This window comes from Nyctereutes procyonoides, unplaced genomic scaffold (genome assembly GCF_905146905.1).
Source record: "Nyctereutes procyonoides isolate TBG_1078 unplaced genomic scaffold, NYPRO_anot_genome, whole genome shotgun sequence".
Taxonomy (NCBI): Eukaryota; Metazoa; Chordata; class Mammalia; order Carnivora; family Canidae; genus Nyctereutes; species Nyctereutes procyonoides.
In genome coordinates, this window is record NW_026575141.1 from 797,014 (window position 1) to 818,765 (window position 21,752).

General features: G+C 40.5%; 1 protein-coding gene across 1 annotated transcript in view; it reads right to left on the bottom strand.

Annotated features, from left to right (window-relative positions):
* The window catches only part of LRGUK (leucine rich repeats and guanylate kinase domain containing), a 67,220-nt gene that overhangs the window by 40,183 nt on the left and 5,285 nt on the right, over nt 1-21,752 (bottom strand). Inside the window, exons 2-5 of the mRNA XM_055307349.1 lie at nt 18,308-18,415; nt 15,824-15,905; nt 12,117-12,217; nt 8,775-8,856 (exon numbers count right to left, since the gene is read on the bottom strand). Coding sequence (XP_055163324.1) covers nt 8,775-8,856; nt 12,117-12,217; nt 15,824-15,905; nt 18,308-18,415 — 373 coding nt within the window. The remainder of the gene's footprint in view (nt 1-8,774; nt 8,857-12,116; nt 12,218-15,823; nt 15,906-18,307; nt 18,416-21,752) is intronic.

Here is a 21,752-nt window from a genome sequence, read left to right on the forward strand (position 1 = left end):
TTGGCAAACTTCGGGGTTTAATATCATTTGCCCACCACAGTGCAGTTTCCCCTCCCAAGTAGATGAAGACACCACAGTTCTCTCGGCCACTTGTAATCTTCAGGGCACCCAATCAATCAGCAAGGTTGACTTTTTTTTAGTGACTAAAACACTAATTATTCCCTTCCTTTCGGTTCACTCTGCTGCCAATTTAATTCAGCTTTAGTATCAATGGGTACCTCTAACATCCATTTCTTCCTGCCTCAAATCATCTAACACACTGTAGTCAGGTTAATTTTTTCAAAATATTGATGGGACATCATGTTTCAATCAAAAAATTCTCACAGGACGAATTCCAAATTCTTCACTGACTTGAAGCAAAGCCTGTTTCTCTAGTTTCGTCTCCATTATAACCCAGTGAGAATTCCCCAATTCCTCCAGGTCAGTCTTCTCAGCAGTTCTGGAATGTACCCACAACTAGCTTACTTAGCAGTGTATCATTTTTTCCTATTGTTTTCCTGCCTTTCCTAAACCCTGCTCATTCTCCAGGACTTAATTTCAAATTCCACTTCTTTAACGTACATTAAACCAACTTAAGTATTCTTTTTGAAAGATAACCTCATATTTTTATTTCTGTTGCTCTTCATCATGTAAGGATGTACAAATGATAGGCTGGGAGAACATATTTGCAACATACATGGTAGATGAAGGATTATTATCTAGAACACATAAAAAACAATTATCTAATTGAGAGAAAAGATAAAGGCAGAACTATCCAATAGAAAATGAGAAAAAAATACATGGAGAAAATTCCCCAAAGAGCAAATCCAAGTGGTTAATGAACATATGAAAGGACTCTGCTTCACCTATAATCAGGAGAATGCAAATCAAGACGCCACTCTTCATCTATCAGTTTAACATTGTGAAGGTTCTGAAGAAGAAATTGTTTCATATTACTGAGGCTTCATTATGTTGGAGCCACTTTGGAAGCAACTTGACAGTGCTTGATTGTGAATTTGTCACAGCAACTTCAATTCTTTTTTTTTTTTAAGATTTTTTATTTATTTATTCATGAGAGACACAGAGAGAGGGAGAGAGGCAGAAACACAGGCAGAGGGAGAAGCAGGCTCCATGCAGGGAGCCCCACGTGGAACTCGATGCCAGGTCTCCAGGATCACGCCCTGCGCTGAAGGTGGTGCTAAACCGCTGAGCCACCTGGGCTGCCCAGCAACTTCAATTCTTGATTCCACTCTGGACTGACCATTTCTTCCTCAAAGCCTTTTCTGGTCAACTTCCAACCCCCTACCTATCTCCTTCCATTAATCATAGAACCAAAGAACTTTTTTAAAGGGGAAAGGAAAGATCATCATGTATCACAAAAACATGTATTATGCCTCGTAATTCTTTGTAGTTCTCCTAACTCTACTAATTACTCATTATCTGACTTCACTTCTCTCTGCTCAGATTTCTCATCGGTAAAGAAGTGAGAATAACAACAAGCTGCCATGAAAACCAAAGTTTGATTCAGAAAAAAAATCATCAGAATGAAGTTCACAAACCATAAAGTACCTCACAATTATAAGGCAAGTATCATTATAAGCACATGAAGGCAAGGAATCACATCTTCCACTTGTTGGCCAACAGCACAAAAATGGAAGATCAAAGGCCAGCATCTATTCTGAAAAGATGTAGGCCAGAGAAAGAGGTAAATTAGGAAACTAGAAGCAATGAGGGGGAAATATTGCCGAATGAAACAGAAATTCCTAATTTTTCTTCACTGGTTCCAGATTTGATCCTCGGGCTGAAGTATAGTTTCATTTGTCATCAAATATGCATTTTCAAATCTACTTTCATAAAGCTTTCTACCAGAATAGCTCTATAAAGAAACATCTATGCTCACAGACACCATCCTCTTTCTGCTTCTGTTTCCTTTGGCCTGTTTAAATAATCATTCTAGGATGAGAATGAAGACCAGGTCCTTGCAGATATGGATTGTAACAAAGGATGCGAAATGTGGGAAACAGAGATTAAACTCTCACACCACTACATATGAAATAAAACGTCCTTAGAGTAGTGATCTTTGGCAAGAAAAATTAGGCAAGGAAAACTTCAAATGGCTATCTGTCTCAATTTAGCAGAGGAAGCAATAGTCTTTAGGTCCTATGTCAGGGCACTAGTGTCCTGGTAGTTCTGCTCCAAGCAAAATGAAGATACTCTACAGGGAAGAGTAAAATAAGTGCCTGTGAGGAGCAGAGTCAGGAAGCATTCCCATGGGAAGGAGGCAAGGGTCAGAAAATAAGATAGGAATCCTGAAACTATCAAGAAATAGTGGGAAGTGAAAAGGAAAGTTTGTTTATTGTGTATACCATAATTTTTCAAGATATCAGAGGCTAACCTCAGTTCTCTTAGTACATCCAGCTTATTCATTAGCTTTGACTAATACAGCAAGTCCTGTTTTATGAAATTAGCACTGCAAGGGCCCAAAGAAGGAAGAACACAGATTCCTCACTGCAGTGGTAGTCCTGGCTTTTGCAGCTACCTCTGCTGTCACTCACAGCACTGGGGCAAAAGCCTGAGGAACTGACTGTGCACCTGTTGCAAAATAAGTTCATTTCAGAAAAATTGTCTATTTTCCAACTCTTCCCTTTAAATTTCAAGGAATTTCAACCACTATTAATTAATCAGGTTCTTGAATGAAGAGTACTTTTCACAGTGGCCGAAATGTTTGTCCCTCTCCCCCAGCCCACCTCCATTCCCCCCCCCCCCAGACACATCATCTGTGACCACCAGCAGTGATGATGGTCAATATGCAAGACTGGTCCATACAGAGCCCTGAGTTCGCAGCCCACTTTCAGTTATACCTTTGTCTCCCTAATCCCTCATTTTCTTATTTCAAGAACCTGCACAATATGTTACTTGTCCTTCCTCTGAACATTCTTCTTTTGTATTCTTTCATATAGGTCTGGGGACATTCCAGTAAGAACAACTAGAATCCGATAAGTCACCAAGCCATTACAATGAATTAGTGTATTACCGGGTTAACCCTCTTAGGTATGTTTTGATTTTCAACGGCCACTAATCAGAAGAAAGAGACTCAAAGAACTCAAAATCATCATACTGCATTCCAGTTCTAAAGTCTTTCATTTCTGTGAATAAATCTTTTAGAGTGGGATTTTAGATGCTCAGAAACTGAGTGAAGGAACCCAAAGGCACATAAGCATAACTTTACAGTGAGGGAAAAGCCCCACAACATATTTTTACATTTTGGTGATGCTGTCAGCTGTTTGCAGAGCTTGACATGAATTATTCACTAGTTCAGTATTCGCTCTTATTCATTTGTCTACAAACATAAAGTATGGTTTGGGTGTATAGAAAAACAGTTACTGAGAAATACACAGGAAATCCATCACCATTTTCTTAGTAGAGAGAACCCCAATGATAGCTTTAATCAAAACCAATCCTGAAAGATCTGTATCACCTTACCAGTGAAAAATGTTCTTCACTATAGTAGTGAATCTCTGAGAAATGAAACACACATACGCTTTAAATGGCTAGGTGATAAAAGGAGTAATTACTCAGTGAATTGCAGCACGGGGAGAACAATGGAATTTAGAGGACTAATCTCAGTTCAACCACTGACCAAATGATCTTGGACAAGTCACTGAGCCTCGCTGAGTCTTAGGCTCCTCCTTCCATAAAAGAATAGTTATTAGCAGTCGATAATCTCTAAAGTCCAATCTGGATTTTAAAAGCCCCTGAATCACTTTTTAAAAACCCCATGATTTTATAATCATGAAACAAGTTCCAATGAGCAATCTGTCACTATTTATAGGTAAACAATACACAGCATCCCTTCTTAAGAAATACATTTACTTATCCTTGACAAAGTTCACCAGCTTGTGATTTAGGATGATTATCAATTAATCATCAGTTATCCACATATGGAATGACAAAATAGCGTAAGATAAACCAAAAAGTTGATTATCTTACAGTAACCAATCCACGTCAAGGCACTGATATAATCTATAATCACAACGTCAAGCATTTTCAGGTGATTGACTTATTTTTATTTTAAATAAGTGCCTTTTGATATTAATAATTACAACTTTATTTAACTATACTTTAAATAAAAGTGCACTTGTTCCCCTCAAATAGAAAAGACATGCTACACCCACTAAAAAAGCTTGAACAAATATAAAAAGCATAAAAAAGGTAACCACCAAACTCCTAAAAAGGTCACACAGAACGACATCAGATCAGGAAAGCATGTCCTGCAAGGTACAACGTGGCAGACTGGCCAGCATAAAACAGAATCTTCAGGTACACACCTCACACCAGCAATATCATCATCACCTGGGAACTTGTTAAAAATGCGAACTCTCAGGTACCTCCCCAGACCTACTCCACCAGAAGTTCTGAGGGCGGAAGCCGCCAAGAGGGTTTTAACAAAGCCCTCCAGGGGATTCTGACACAGCTCAGGTCTGAAGCTTGGTAAAGAACTGTTTTTAAAGAAATTAATAATTTTCAGATTTAGAACGTTTTCAATGAATTCAGGGACAGCATTTGCCCATATGTGGCCTGCTTGTATTTTTTTTTTAATCTAATGAACACTCTTGAAATGACCCCCGCCTCCAGCCCAAGCAGTAGAACATGAGCAGTAACTTACATCTACCTCTGCACATCTCTCCTGTGCATCCCAATGCCTCTCTCTGGGAGATCACCACTATGCTGAATTGTCTACTTCCTCTACCCTTTTCCCTTTGGCTTTATACAAAAATTACATTTAATTTTATGAAGATGCATCCCTACTGCTGCATGGAGAGATCTTTCATCCATTTTCACCACTTATGCTATTATAACATAATTTGTGCTTTCTCTTATCAATGAGCACATGGACTATTTCAATATTTTTACTACGACAGTGTTCCTATGAGCATTCTTATACAAGCCTCCAGATACACGTATGCTAAACTTCCCATATGAAGGAATGAAAGTGCTAGGGCCACAGGAAATTTGGATGTTCAACCTTGCAAGAGTATAAAGTTGCTCTCCAAAGTGGTTGAACTGATTTCGTGGCCAAAGGAAGAAAAAAGGAGATCCTCTTGACCTACATATTCTTCAACACTTGGCATTTTTAGATTTCTTGTATTTTGTCAATAGATATAATATAGTATCTCATGTGGTCTTGGGTGTTTCTCTGAATACAAATGAGGCTGACATCTAGTCATACGTACATTAGCCTTATCAGACTCATTTTCTATAAAACTCTTTTTATACATCTTCTCCCATCTTCCTGAGAACATGGGATATACTTCTCTTTAGTGAGGTCTTTAATGCTCTTTGATAAAGTTCTATTAGATTTCTCTCATAGGCCTTATTCATGATTAATAAGATTTTTATTGCTCTTATAAATGGGGTCTCTGTTTTAAGTGGTGCTAATTGCTTATGATGTAGAAAAACGCAATAGATTTGTTTATTGAAGTCGTATCCAACTACTTTGTTGAACTCTCAAAACTATTTCTAGTAGTTTATTGCAACTTATTTTTGATATTCTCTATGGACAATCATATTGTTTGCAAAAAATGACTTGTCGGGGGATCTCTGGGTGGCTCAGCAGTTTGGCGCCTGCCTTCGGCCCAGGGCGTGATCTTGGAGTCCCGGGATCGAGTCCCGCATCAGGCTCCCTGCATGGAGTCTGCTTCTCCCTCTGCCTCTCTGTCTCTCATGTAAATAAATAAAATATTTTTTTTAAAAAAAATGACTTATCTTCTCTTTCCATCTTCATTCTTTCAGTTTTTTTTCTCTTGCTTTATAGTGCTAAACTTCCAAAACAATGATGGATACAAGAGGCAATTGTAGAGATCTCGATCTTGTTCCCAATTTTAAAGAACGCTTAGAGCATGTCCCCAATTAGGATAAAGTCTGCTTCAAATATTTTTATAGACATTATCAAGTTGCAGAAATCCCCTATTTACTAGCTTATTAATTTTATTATAAATTAGATTGTATTTTTATCTATTGAGTTTCTAGACCTACAGCTCATATTTCTCTTAATCTGTTAACATAATGACTTGGATTGGCTCCCTAATATTAAACTATCCTTACATTCACGAGGTAGGCAAACTTGGTCATGGGGTATTTTTTTTAAAACACTCTCAGATTCCATTTGCCAATATTTGTTTAGGATTTTTATACCTAGATCACGAGTGAAAGGAGTATTATTTTCTCTTATTGTTCCCTGTCTGCTTTTCGATAGCAATGTAATCTCATTAGAATGGATAGTGAATATGCCTTCTACTCTTAATCTTTGAAATCTTTGAAAGAATTTGTTCATTACTGGAAGATCTGTTCTTAACAGCTTGGATATGGTGGTTTTTTTTTATATGAGGATTTTAATTTAATTAACTTTAATTTATATGAACTGTTTTTATAATTACAGGACTACTCAGGGTTTCAATTTCCAAGTTAGCATTTTGGTGTATATTTCTCTAGGAATTTATCCATTTCATCTAAGTTTTCAAATGTACTGGCATAAAAAAAGTTGTTTAAAAATTCTATTACAAAGCTTTGCAGTCTTTTCAAAAATCTAATCTAATAACATAATTATACACAATATGTATGACACGCTTGAACAGAACAAAAGAAGCATATTCAGTACTGTTTAAAAACCAGCCTGCTATCTTCTCAAAATGGTAAGCTAAGAAGTTTATTTCATTAATAGTTTATGAAGGGTAGCTTGTTTGGGCAACTTTCATTTGCATTTTAAAAAACACGGGCGAGGAACAATGCCATGTTACATTTTAATTATGTGTCCATATTCCCAATTTCAATTGGTTCTGATGTAATAATCATAGCTTTTTATACTTTGGAGATAAGATTGAGTTGCTACACCTAAAGTCAGGTTAAAAAAAAAACAACTACCACCACCACCTAATTCCTTTCTTCATGATATCTGACATTTACAGAGTCATAACAGATCTTTACATGGGAAAATAAATTCACATAGAAATTAAGTCTTCCGTGAAGAAATGCTCTAAACTGCACCCTCTGTTTTGAGTCCAAAATACTGTTGAGTGGTTGTCTCTGGCAGTTCCATGCTGCATATACAAGAATAGTTTTCAGGACCCCTGGGTGGCTCAAGTGGTTCAGCATCTGCCTTCAGCTTGGGTCATGATCCCAGGGTCCTAGGATCGAATCCTGCATCAGGCTCCACACAGGGAGCCTGCTTTTCCCTCTGCTTCTGCCTCTATCTCTGCTTCTGTGTCTCTCATGAATAAATAAAATCTTAAAGAAAAAAAAAAGTTTTCTGGAAGACAGAGCCTAGACTGCCACATGACTGCCCTCCTTCAGGGTACACTCTGAAGATTAGATAGAGCTCTGGACACTCTCTCCCTTCTGGCTAGTAGTTTTGGGGGCAGCTGACTTCTTGGCCAGTGCCTCTCAAGCTTTAACCTGTACTCCTCTTTCATCACCTGGGGTCTTGTTAGAAATGCAGGTTTCCATTTCAAAGGTCTGAGGTAGTGTCCCAGAGCCCGCGTTTCTAAGAAGTTCCAGGCAATGTTGATATTGATGCCATTAATCTTCCTTGAGCAGGGTTCTTCCCTGTGGCCTGAGTGGATTTCTGAGCCAGGTGGCTTCTGGGCGGTCAGCCTCTACCCCCTTGCAAATTCAGTATGTAGGACTGTCAAGCATAAGTGAAAGTTCAGTGGACAAGTGCTACTAATGAGAACTACTTTCAGTTTGCAGTCGAAACAGGTTCATTTTGACCATTTTCTCATTAGCCTACATTTAGGAGAACTTGCTCGCTTCAAGGGCACCCTCTAAATGTGCACTAACTGTAAATTTTCACACACGGGTCCTTAAGAGCGTGGCACTAGGTTCTAAGTTTTCCATCATACGTGAAAAAAGTTTTTTTCCAATAAAATAGGTCTTCAAGAAAATATACCTTCTGTTCTCCCCATATCTCAGCCTCATTACAAATGCAGTGTTCTAACTGCTGCCCCGTCCCTGGAGTGAGGCACCCAAGAGCAATCAATGCATTCCCCACTATGCCCCGAAAAAAAAAAAAATCCCCAGGTGTGTAGAAAGATACTGAGAAAGAGAAGACGCTGCTCCCTCATCATCCAGAAAACATCAGTCTCTGATGTAAAGAGAGTCAAGCTCATTAAAGTCACAGATCCCCGATTAACCCTTTCAGCTCTCGAAGCTGGAGTGTGCCTACTTCAAAGTAGAAGCTCTGTTTCCATGGGAGCCTGACTCATGCAATGGATATGTTCCTAAAGATGGTTGTTCATCATAAATTGGTTTTGCTTTTTTAAAAAAAACAATGAAAGTATATCTTAAAGACACCAAAGAAGCTTGCTCTTTAAAGCAAACTTACTGTAAGTTCTTTTGTAAAATTAAAAAAAAAAATTACTTCTCTTCCTTTTGGTCATATCTGGATTTCCAGATACTGAATTTATATAAAATAGAACACAAGTTTACATAAATTTGAAGAAAACCGTCAATTAACACAGAACGTATCTGGTTCCGGAGTTAAAAATAAGCCTATCAGAAGAATGACTGTCTAATGTAGCTTTTCAGGTGTAAGATACTCTTGGCAAGCTCTGACGTACAATCTTACTCCTTGATAAATAAAATATCTTTCTTCATTTTGTGAATAGCAGTTCTTAATCATTCAAATGAGTCACATATCTCCAGTAAATTGCTTATCTGGTACCACTCCATATCATCCAAGCACACATTTATTAATGGGCCTATTATCCAAATTTCCCCTTTAATCATTCAAAGGATACTGTCCAAAATTAGTTTAGTGAGAGCCTGGTATGCCGACAAATCACGCATTTCAGAAATTTGATTGTAGGAAAAATCCACCTTCTGGTGAGAAAAAGGGAACAAGATGTCAAAGTTTATTTTTTGTTCACTTAACGACAGTAATTCATCGCACAAGGCGGTCTTTCTGGATGTGCGGTTAGAATTCATGACTGAAAATATGCCAAGGCTAACACAGCTATCCATATCTGTTCGTTTTCTGCCTGCACCCTTGTGTGTTCAGTCTGAGGGGTACCAGGGAGGAGACTCCTGCCCTGCAGCTGCTGCGAACATCCCCACCACCTAGGCTTTCCATGCTGCCCCTCTCTCCATTTCCAGCAACCACTTCAGGCCTTCTTCACCTTCCTTCAGGATTTACCTCATTTCGGCTCTTACCACCACTTCTTTCATTTCCTCTCCTGCCCGGTAAGTGCATTCACCTAGTTTACGCACCCGGTCTTTTCTCTGCCTTTTCTACTCTCTCTCAATATATTCTCCTGTGTCACCTTCCAAGTGCCAGAAAAATCTTTCTTATTCATCCCTCAGGCTACATCTCAACCACTTAACACCCTTTCTCAAGATGGGCTATATTAGGAAAGCATTTTCAGCAACATCAGTTGTTCCCATTCAAAAATAGGAGACAAAAGAAAACGTGAAATAACTTTAAATATTCACCCATGAGCAAAAGATGAAGGATTTAAAAAAAAAACTTTTTTAAAAACTGCATTGATAACTCACTAGGCACATGTAATAATTTTTTGGAAAACTATCAAATAATTAATGAGCACTAGTCTAATTTCCTTGTGCCCTTTAAAAGAGTGATTTCACTCCCAGAAATGTACTGAGAATATTTTATCAATGTATTACATACTAAAAACTCTAAATGCCGAATACTAAAAAACATGTTGGAAACTCAAGTGGCAAGAGAAGAAAACGGATTAAGGCGGTCACAATACAGCAACAGGACCACAATATCAGTAAAACACATGTGTGTGAACCCCATGAAGAAATAGTCAAGCGCAAACAAAATATCAGGAGTATAAAAGGACCGAACAGTTGGAATACAAAATTTGATGCAGTATATAAACTGCAGCTGGTCAAATGCAGACCATGGCTGAAACAAGAAGTCAGCTTAGCATGATGGAATGAAGTATTATATTTGCTTTTGTCTTCTACGTGATAATGATGGACTAGCAGTAAACATAATGATCTAGGTGTAACTAGAATTGACACTTTTTCATCAACACTTCTCGTGCTTGCGCCTCTCATGTCTGCTCCTGTCCAACTGTACCCTCCCCTGGGCACCTGTGATACCAGCTTTGTTGAGAGGCCCCAAAGTGTTCTGACCGAGCTCTGACACCCCCCCCCCCCACCGAGGGTTCCACTGGACCTGAAGTCTTGCAGGAAGTCCCATCCATCAAATGAACCTGCTGAACCTGCTGTACCTATTAAGAGCAAGAGTATTCTGGGAAATGGAATGTGTGAGAACAAGCCCCTGTGCTTTAGGAAATGTACACCTTCTGTGGCTGGTGGCACCAAGCTCAAAGAGGAGTGACCAGGAAGCAGAGCTTTTCAAGAGGGTGGGATGCCTGGGTTACTGGGAAGAGACACAGGCTCTGGGTGGCCGACTTCGGGTTCCATCTCAGCCCTGCTGCCTCTTAGCAAAGATGAAATACGTTATTTGCCCTTTCTGTACCCTGGAGTCCTCATGTGTGAAATGAGACCATCCCAGCTGCCTCCCAACTTTAATGGGAGGATGAAATAAGACAACACACTGAATACACAGGTAGCCTGGGTCACCACTCCCAGGCTCACGCAGAGCTCACACAAGCTCGGAACACATCAGCAGGGCGGTCTGGCACTTTGCAGGGACTTCTCTACAGTCCCCGATATATTTGCTCTTAACTTGCTGGCAGCTCAGAACCTTAAAGACAGGGCACCTGGCAAGTTTTTGTGCATTGGGGAAGTCTTCTTGGGGGAGCAGGACGGGAGGGTGAATGGAAGAAATTCCAAGGAAGTTTTTCCCAGGGAAGGGGTCACACAGTTGCCAGAACTCATTTCCCTGGGGCTGAGGACAAAGCAGAAGGGGATGGCAACTTGGGGAGAAATGAAACAGCTATGCAAATACAATTCCTGATAACCTGGAGACCAGGTGGCCCCACACACAGTACAAATAGGCACCTCATGTGGCTTATTTGGACAAAGGAATGTCACCTTGGCAATAACTATAATTTCAAAGAGGGGGGAAAAAAAGCACTACTGATAAAAATGGGGTGAACAGAAGAAAAATGAAGAGCATTTTGCTGGCAGTATGGCTGATGTCAGATTCTTGATTTCAAAGAAACTCTCATATTTGTGCAAGCCCCAGTAGAATACTTGGGATCTAAGTTAATTTAGTTTGTAAATAAAACAAAATAGATAATCAAAAGCAATAAGTGACCTCCAATCCTAAAAATATTTAATAAAATACATTAGTTCACTAAAACACTAATCCCAAGCTCATAGCAATGTCTTCCAAATTTGTCAGCACATTAGAGCCACTTGGGGGTCTTTTAAAAATTCCATGCCCAGGCTTTACCTTGGACCACTGAATCAGATTCTCTCGGCAGTGAGATTCAGACATGAGTAATTTTTAAAAGTCCCCAGGTGATTGCAATGTGCAGAAGAGTCTGGGAACCACGAACCTATAACCTCTGTGCTTCAGTGTGGCCCATGGACCACCAGCAGTGGCATCACCTGGGAGGCTGTTAGAAACCAGTCTCAGGCCTGACTTCAGACCTGCTGGGTCAGAATCCCTAGTTTCACAAGAACACCAGGTGATCTGTATCCACATTAAATAAAGCACGAGACACAATCTAGAGCCAGCTGCTCCATCAACTACTGTTCAGAGTTTCATCCTGTGTTTCAGAGAAGCAAGATCTGAAATCATTGTCGGAAAAAGAAAAGTAAAGGTCGGATAAATAAAAAGGGCAAAATTTGAGCGCCCAAAGAAATCTTTACACGTTTTCCAGGTATACAATTGTTGTACTATACAAAAAATATACAAATAATGACTAGTAGTTAGCTGTGGGAGACAGACAGAAGTTAGTTCTTTAGCCTGAACACTATGTTTAGCAAAGCCTCCTACAAAGATTATCTGCAGATGGACCATCTCCCTTTATCATAAATAAGTGATACCCAAACCCCTTTATATTTCATTCCAGACATTTATACTATTTACGCGTATATCTTAGGCTGCCCAAATTCTCAATCTGAGCGCTGTTCTGCTTGTTAACATACTTTGCAGGCCAGTTCACATGAGTAACAAATGTATTGATCAAGTCTACCTTGAGATTCTTGGGTGGCTTGAAATTGAAGAACGTCGTCAGCTTATTGTGCGAAGCATTAAGTTCTAGAAGGTAAGGCATATAACTCACACAAGACAAATCTGGAGGGAAGAGAAACAAATACAAAATAAGGTAAGCCAACATCCATCATCAAAATTAGACTAGGTCATTAGAAACAGCTTACGTTACATCAGGGCATTGTCTCAGTACACCAGTTGCAAGCACTTCTGAATTATTCGAAGCAAGTGAAATGAATAAAAATGAGAATGCGTGAAACACACTGAGTGTAGAAAAACTGCCCATAAGCTCCTAATCTGACCTTCTTCCCCAGGACCTCCCCTCTTCTCCCAACTCTTCAAGTGACTGGTGTTCCCTCCGGGTCCCAGCTCCCTCTCCCATGAGCTACCAGCCCGAATGCATCAGAAAGGACCAGCCTTGGAGGAAGGGACGAGAAATGAAAGCCTTCGATGATGCCCTTGATAATTAGCCCTTGAATGACTGAAGTTTGTTATAAATTAAACGTTGCCTCAGTTGCACTTGATCCTAAATCTCATTAATCATTTGAAGTGATTTAAATTATTGCTATTATTTTCCTTTGGCTCTGGGCTGGTTCCAAAGTATGGCTAAGTTTTGCACTTTACCCCAAGCAAATATTCTGAACCTGGAGTATGAAGTGAAAGGTGACAGGGCTCTAATGACAGTATGGATAAAACAAAAAAAAAATGTTGTAGTACTGTGTTGCCTTTCTCTGCCCCTTTACGGCAGAGGCATAGGGGCAGCAGGATCAATTAGACTCCGGGAGAATCACCGGAAGACGATGTTTCTAGCAGGAACTCCTGCCTCCACCTCCAAACAGTAATAATAATAATAATCATACTGTCTCCCTCTCTTTCCATTCCAGGTCATTTAACCAGCTATTACGGCCTCCCAGAGGAAGGCTAGTGGGAGAAGGGAGCCACCACAGCCAAAGAACCAAGGGGACCACTTCAACCTGTCGCCAGGTAGCAGATACACCCCAGCCTCAGAGAAGGGAGCCAGGCCAGCATCTGGGCTCCTGTCCTGGCACCATGAGCCACCCCCCTCAGCCCAGCTCCTGCCCCTACATCTTTCTTTCTCAAGATTACACCAAATTCTACATCATTTCTCTGGTCTAGATCACACCCTTCTTTCGCTTGTCTTTATAGAATTGTTCTAGGACAGACAATACTCTGGGACAGGAACACTTTGGTGGGAATTAATGAGCGAATCAAGGAAGGCTGCCCAGAAAAGGAAACCTAAGAAGAAACTGTCATTACAGTCTTGCCTATTCATCCTTTCTGAGCTCAGCTCCATGTCTCTATCAGTCAGTCAACTATTAACATCCACTGACCCCCATACCTCCTCGGAGCTCACCTTTCTGTGGACAGGTAAGTGCTGGACCATGGAGCTATCTTGAAGCAGACGCAGCTGCTAGCAGGGACATAGAACTAAGGAAATGGCAAGTACAGCCCAACTTTGTAGATGACCAATCCTTTCAACTCACTGGGACAGCACAAAATGCATGGTCTAGGGTGCTGGGCTTCCACCTCCTGCAGGCCCTTGATCCCTACTTGGTGCAGTGACCTCTGTGTCCACCAGATGGCAGGAGCTCCTTGCGACTACAAAGGTGTTCTCAAAGTGTGGTCCAGGATAGGGAACATCTGCTTCCCAGGGGACCTAATTAGAAATGCGAATTCTCTGGTCCCACCCCAGAGCCACAGAATCAGAACCTGAGGGTGGGGCAAGCCAGCTGTGTTTTCACAGGACCCCCAGGTGATTCCGATGCAAGTTGAAATCTGGTCAACATCAGAACATTAATAAAGTTGTTCTCATGAAAAGAAAAATAACCGTGCCTTACACCCAGTAGGTTCTCAAGCACTCAATGAGCTAAGAAAATGAGCCCTAAAAAGATTAAAGATGACAGATCTGAGGAAGAAAGCTCCATTCGCAACTGTGGAGTTCCAGCTCAAGTTAGCAGGGCGTGAAGCCACCACCTCTCTTTGCTCTTCTCCAGTACTAAGCATTGTTGCAGCCTCCCATCTCATTGCAATTCCTTTTCCCAGGAAGGAAACCAACTTGGGAGTGGTGAGGTGCAGGGCAGCTCCTGCCAGTAACACTACAACACTCTGATGATGATGGGATATTTGAGATTTGCTTTAAAATAACCCTGGGGTGTGGGTGGTGGTGCCGGGGTGACTCATTTGTTTAAGTGTCTGCCTTCAGCTTGAGTCATGATCCCAGGGTCCTCGGATTGAGCCCCCAGTCAGGCTCTCTGCTTAGCAAGGAGTCTACTTCTCCCTCTGCCTCTGCCACCCCTCACTCCTGCTAGTGCTCCCTCCCCCATCCCTCCCTCCCTCCCTCCCTCCCTCTCTCTCTCTCTCTCAAATAAATAAATCTTTAAAATAACCCTGGAGGAGACAGAACTTAAAGACTCCTAACTCTGAGAAACGAACTAGGGGTGATGGAAGGGGAGGAGGGCGGGGGGTGGGGGTGAATGGGTGACGGGCACTGATGGGGGGCACTTGACGGGATGAGCACTGGGTGTTATTCTGTATGTTGGTAAATTGAACACCAATAAAAATAAATTTATTATTAAAAAAAATAAAAATAAAATAAAATAACCCTGGAGAAGGTGGCCAGGGAGTATAGTTTGAAACCAGATGGGCTATGGGCTGATAAATATTGAACCTGAATCTCCATTACACTAGTTTCTCATGCATATGTTATTTTCAATTTTTAAAAAAATGTATAAAACTAGAAAAAAATAACTCACAAACAGTAGCATTAGAGGAATAAACTATGCTGGAATATTTCTTGGTCACTGAGAAACAAACCTGGTTTTTAATTATCACTCCTAGGAGGGGAAGAAATCAGAAACAAGCCAGAGAAAACGGTCTCAGCAACATCTAACTATCATAAAAAAAGACTAAAGAACCGAGTGGAAAGAGGATCAGATCAGCAAAGAAAGCAGGTTGGAAATAACAACTGCTGATTTACCTCCAAGTCTAAAGAAAAGAAATTTGACACCTTAACTTCAAATAAGATCAGAAAATTAGGAACAGGAACCAAGTTTCGAAGAAAATGTGACGAATTTCATTAAATGTGAGCAAGATGTCACAACAGACAAGCTGCAGAGAACTACAAATGGTGGAGGTCAAAGAATCACTACATGTATAGAGACAGCGAAAGAGAGGAAAAAACAAATGTGTGAATCCCTGGTGCTCAAGGAAGAAGCAGCCGGCCAGAATTAAAATGTAGACGCAAAATAAAGAATCCATTAAAGGAAAAAGGGGGGGGGGGCAGGGACAGGTCTAATTCATCTGTACTGAATAAACTAATAGTGGGAAAGACAAGGGAATCATCAAATATTCAGGAAGAATTAAAGAAGTAATGAACCATCTCTTACAAGGAAAAAACAAAGCAAACATTTCACGGGATACTCTTCATCACTGAGTACATTTTAACCATAGTGTAATGTTGTGTGTTTGCTGACCGGTATCTCTTCCTTTACTCATCACTTGTGGTGACATTTTTTTTTTTTGTACATGCAAAATAGAGCATCAATATGTAAATGGATCTGCAATAGCACTTATATCAAGTTTTGTAGTATTAATATATTACATACTGCAAAGCTCAAATTTCAAAAGAACTGAATGATCCATCAATCTATTAGAATGAAAATTACATACCTTCAATTTTATTGACTGAAAGATCCAACTTCTGTAGGTGAACATATTCACAGAGAATGCTAATGTCAATTAAGTCACAATTCTGAGAAAATAAAAGGTAAAAAGATTTAATGTTGCTTTAACAGGTTAGTACTCAGCTGTCTCCGGACACCTACAAAAATAATAGTGGACAGAAAGAAATCCAGAATTTCTGGAGATGTAGTAAGGATAGTATAGTATACTTATAGTATACCATACTTACAATAAAAGCATAGTAGTTATAGCAAAAGTATACTTACTTACGGTAAAAGTTGAATAGTTAAGTGAGAGAATTAGATCTGAAGCCTACTACTAACAGGATCTCAAAGCAGACGACAAACCCATCTTAAAAGTGCATTTGTCTGAAGAAGAAAATTAGCTTGGAAAATTAGTAATATTAGCAAGAACAAATACAACATGAAAAGGCAAATTAAACCAGTGTCTTGTAGACCTTTAGAGCGGAGTTTTATTATTAAAGAGAAAAAAGAAAAACTCCACATAATAGCAGTGAGGCCAAAGCCTTTCTCTAATAGAAAAGGCAGATGCCTAGAATTTAAATGAAACGCTAAAGAGATCTCACGCGTCATCAGATCATTAATGACACTGTCACAGTCCTATTCAAAGCTCCTTCACGGTGATCTCATCTGATCAAATAAAACTGAGATCTGTAGGGCAGACTGTTCCCAATTTGGAGATGAGGAATATGAGGGACGGAGAAGGATGTAAATGATCTAAAATCACACAGCAAATTAGCAACAGACAAGCAGATCCAAGTCTCCTGAATCCTTCTCCAAGATTCTTTCTATGAAATCTTGCCTCTAGAGAACTTTAGGATGCGTTGGAGGGGAATTTGGTCCCTTGGGACAGATTCTTATCACTGGTTTATGTTGCAATGTCAGAATCAGAAAAAGCCAGCCAAGGAAGTACCATGATAAGCAAGTTCTCAAATATAATGATAAAAATGTTTAATGAAGGCCACAAGAATAGTGTGATAAATATGAAAGAATATCTATCACGTAAAAGGCATTGTGCATGATGAGAAATACAACATAATGATGGGGGAGAACTGTACTGTGCCCTTAAGAAACTAATGATTTTGATAGGAAAGAGGGTATATACTTAAGTAATAAAAGGTAAAAAAAAAAAAAAATAACATGTAACATAAAAGAGTGAAAAAAAAAAAATCACCAAACCAGGCAACCCTAAGAAAGTCTATTCAGTAGTACAGGTTATAAAGGCAAAGTAATTCAACATGTAAGAGCTCAAATGCAAGGAGGTCAGGGACAAAGTAAGTTAAACATCAGTACACCTAGCTGAAATAAGATTTAAAGGATTTTTTTTTGGCAGATCAATTTAAGGCATAGCACTACATACATAAGTAGAATATTGATTGAAGTGGACTTGTGTGGGGATGTACTAGATGCTGGAATTATCTACCATTCCAATGCCTAACATAGGGCAATGCACACAGGATGCTCCCGAAATTTACTGCTTAAATGGCTGAGTCACCCATAAAATGTTAAAAAGTGACAATGGGAAAAGATTACAGCCTTAATAATGCTGTCCTCAAAGGATATGCCATGAAACCAGAACAGGTGAAAAGAGCTTAACATTTCTTGGATAGTTGACTAGTTCAAATCCAAGATGGAACAAGATTATGAGTTGTATATGCTTTGCTTCCTGTGAATTATATAAACTTTAGTCAAATTACAGTACACAAACAAAATTTCAGTGTGTTCTTACCTATGTATCTGCATTTACTGTGTGGATCTCCAAGGAATATTTAATACTTTACAATATAAGGAAGCATAAAGGAGTTAAATTATTTTTCTCAGACTATAGAGAAACAAAAGGAAGAAAGAATCTGAAATACAATGAGTACTTTGCTCTTACAGCTCCTCTTAGGATAAAAGTGAAGCCAAGATTATGTGTTAGTATTGATATATTGAAAATTGATGAATAACAGCATGTTTTTTCTTTAATAATTGGTATCTTTTGGAAAGTGAACAATGGCCCAAAGCTACTTATTTCTTGACATACTTGGTGGAGGTTGGGGGGTGGGGTGGGAGTCAATACCAATGTACTTTTTTCCCTTGGATTTAGATATTAACTTTAGTCCTGGCACTGATCAGAGAGAAAATTCTTAAAGAATTCTTAGAGACTCTGGGTTTCACAGAGTCAAATTCAACTTCTGGAAAGAAAGCATTGATTACTATAATATAGACTACTTAAGATGAAAGACACAGACTGAAGGGAATGAAAACAAAGGAATTCGGAGGCTGGTAAGGCCTGTCCAGGTCTCTTTGATGCCTCGCATTATGTAAATATCTCTCATCACCAGTCTCCATCGAATGAAAGACTAAGATCTGGGGCCACCACAAAAGTAGGAATACCAGAAAAAATAGATATGGTCCAACCAGCATCAAGATGGAGCTAGTCAGCTCATGGTGATCTTGTCATACTCACTGATAAAACTAGATTGAGGTAGACCTGCTCAGTCCCAGAGCCTGAGCGCCCCAACTGGTGAAGGGCATTGGCCACGACCTCCTCTCTCAGGACCCCATCAAATTCCTCCTGCAAAAAAAAAAAAAAAAAAAAAGAAAAGAAAAGACAAAACAACAGAGAGGTGGACAAACGACTTCTATTAGAAGAAAAACAGTCCAGGGGTGCCTGGGTGGCTCAGTTGGTTAAGTGTTGACTCTTGATTTTGGCTCCGGTCATGATCTCGGGATTATGAGCTCAAGCCCCACATCAGGATCCACACTCAGCGGGGAGGGAGTCTCCTTGAGATTCTCTCTCCTTCTTTCTGCCCCTCCCTCTACTCATGCTCACATGCACATGCTCTCTCTCAAATAAATAAATAAATCTCTTTTAAAAAATAACAGTCTGGGATCCCTGGGTGGCACAGCGGTTTGGCGCCTGCCTTTGGCCCAGGGTGCAATCCTGGAGACCCGGGATCGAATCCCATATCGGGCTCCCGGTGCATGAAGCCTGCTTCTCCCTCTGCCTGTGTCTCTGCCTCTCTCTCTCTCTCTGTGACTATCATAAAATAAAAATAAAATTAAAAAAAAAATAACAGTCTACCTCACAGCACTAACTTACATACTCAGGGGCTGAGCCCTTCAGAATTTTTTAGCCCTAAGGAAAATACTGTGTTGAGGACCCAAACATAGGACATATAATGAAATATCCATCAAATCAGTGTTTTTATTGCCACTGAATTTTCAGGTGGTCACTTGTATCAGCTATTCATAGTGAAGCCAACACAATGGTAATGGACGCATCACCATTAGTGGTGATAGCTACACTGACTGAGTGCGTCTCTGTCCTAAGCACTGAGAGCTCTCAATGATCAACTCACTGAATCCTCCTGACAATCCTGAGGTAGGTACTGTCCAGTCCATTTTATAGATGAAGAAACTAGGCTTACGGGGGTTAACTCTCCTGAAACCACATAGCCACTATATGATAGAGCCAGAATACAAACTTCAATCTGTCTGACTCCAGGGCAGTTCTAACCACTCTTAGACTACTGGCCTCCACCCCAAAGGATGGTTATATCCAAATTAAGGCAATTACTTTGCTACATGTGGTATTCTTGTGGGAGAGGATGGGAGGGGGGGCAGGTTTTCAGTTTGCTTTGTGTTGACTAATTCTACTGGATTCATACAATTTACAAGATTTATTAAAAGGGCCATAGTCACTGCCATAAGGAGGTTGGCCCTTGGTCTGTAGGGCATCCTAAGCCAGGAATGAGTCAACATGCCCCTTCCCCAGAAATAACCAACAGAAGAGACAGCAGGTAGGTCGGTGTTATGTCTGTATTGCCTTTAACTCTAGAATGACCAACACATTACCAAAAACATCAGCTGAGGACACAAAATCCAGTAGTCCCAGCAGTCCCACCAATGTAACTAACCATGACTAACATGTGGACAATGATGGCAAAATATTCTTTCCAGTTCTTTATTAATTCAGGAGCTAACAATGCTGCTCAGGCTACTGGTACTGAGGCTGTAAGTATATAGGTTCGTGCTACTAGAAAGAGTTTCTCTGTGCTATGCCTCCTGCCCCTGCCTCGGCCCCTCATCATTTCTACCAGCCCAGGGAAGCAAATCTCACTCAAATGGAGATAGTGCACAGGCTGTGGGGCTGCACAGACCTGTTTTGTTTTTTTTTCCCCACACACACACCTGGTTTAAACCCTAGATCTACCATTTTGAGTTAACGACTTTGGGGAGATAAAGTTTTCTCTAAGCCTCATATTCCTCATCTGTAAATAGGAAATATTCTTCTTATTATCTTATTAATATTATCTTCTCTTAATGATTTAGGGAGAATGAAAACAAAAGGTATATTAAAGTTCTTAGTGCCTTGTCTAAAACTATAGCAAGTGTAAAGCCAATAAATGACAGTTGTTTCCACTAATTGATGAAGTTGGAAATTCCACACCTTAAGGTTTCATTCTTCCATACACGACAACCTATTTACAAATGGAGGAAAGACACTCATTTATTTAAGTGCCAACTTCTTGTATAAGGCCTGGGAAGGATCAGAGGTGCAAATGCCTCCTTCCCTCCAAAACTTTCCATCTAAACCTCTGAAGTTTACTTCACCCACCCCCTCTATTTCTATGAGAAGATGTTGCACCCCTGACCAATAGTAGGTAAATGTCGGTGTTTCAGCATAGCCACTGATACAGAGACGGGCCACGCCCGTCAGCACTTTCCCAGATCCCCAAGGTAAGCCTCCCCATGATGACCCCCTCTCACCTCCGCTGAAGTTCTAGCCACTTATCAGTATCATGCTTTTCCTTTCTGATCTTCAGTCATTTTCAAACCTTTACAAGCCCTACTTGATCTTGGGTGGCTTCAGAGCCTAAGGATGGCCAGTCAATTCCCCTACCACTCCCAACCACATGCACATAGACATGTTTCTTTCTCAACTCCAGACACTTGAAGTTAATCTCTACTCAGCTTCAGCCACTGGCTCCCATGGCCTTGCCCTGGACCGAGTCATCATGCTCAACTGTTCCACCTTAGAAACCTCAGAACCTAGTATTCTCTGTGATCCTACAACCTTTCCAACCACTATCCACCTATTCTGTGATGACAACAAAATCCCCAGTCTATTCATCCTTCCCTTTCTCAGAGTCTGTCTCCTCCCACTTCCTTCCCTACTTGGGATCCCCTGAGCCATTTTAATGTCTACTTCATCCCCTGACTCAAACGACCAACAGACACCCCTACCTGAATCAAGTTCACCAACAACCACTGCGCTGAGGCAGGGATTGTGTCATGCTAACCATTCATTTAGGATAAAAATCTTTATAGCATGCCAGGCACATGCCAGCCAGTATGTGAGGGCTCGGTGGACAGAATCATGAATAAGACATGGTGCCTGTCCTTAAAAGATTTACAGTTCAATCTGGGAGACAGACAAGTACACAAGCAATTTCAGTAGTTTGATAAATATTGTAAAACAAGTAGCAGGGTGCTTTGACTATAAGCAGGGCATCCATTTTATGCCAGTTCTAGAGGGGATTAGGAGGTTAGCAAAGGCTTGCTGGGGGGGAAAGAAACCAAGCTGAAACCCAAGTAACTGCATTACTCTGGCAAAGGAGAAGGGCAGGAAAAGAGGACCAAGAAGCGCACTGCAGGCAAAAGGGCAACGTGTACAAAATTCCAAAGGCAAAGGTGAGCATAGCCCACCGGGGAAAGCAGAGTTATAACTGCTGAAGCATAAAGTCAGAGAGGGGATCCGAAGCCTGGTGTGCGATAGGTGCTCAAACACGGCTGAAAGAATTCAAACTGCTCCTGCCCTTGAGCAACTGATGGGCTGGGGGAGGCCCCACCACCACCCATGCTAGTACCTTTCCAGAGTCAACTCTGAGCTGGGCCTGGTGGTGTTC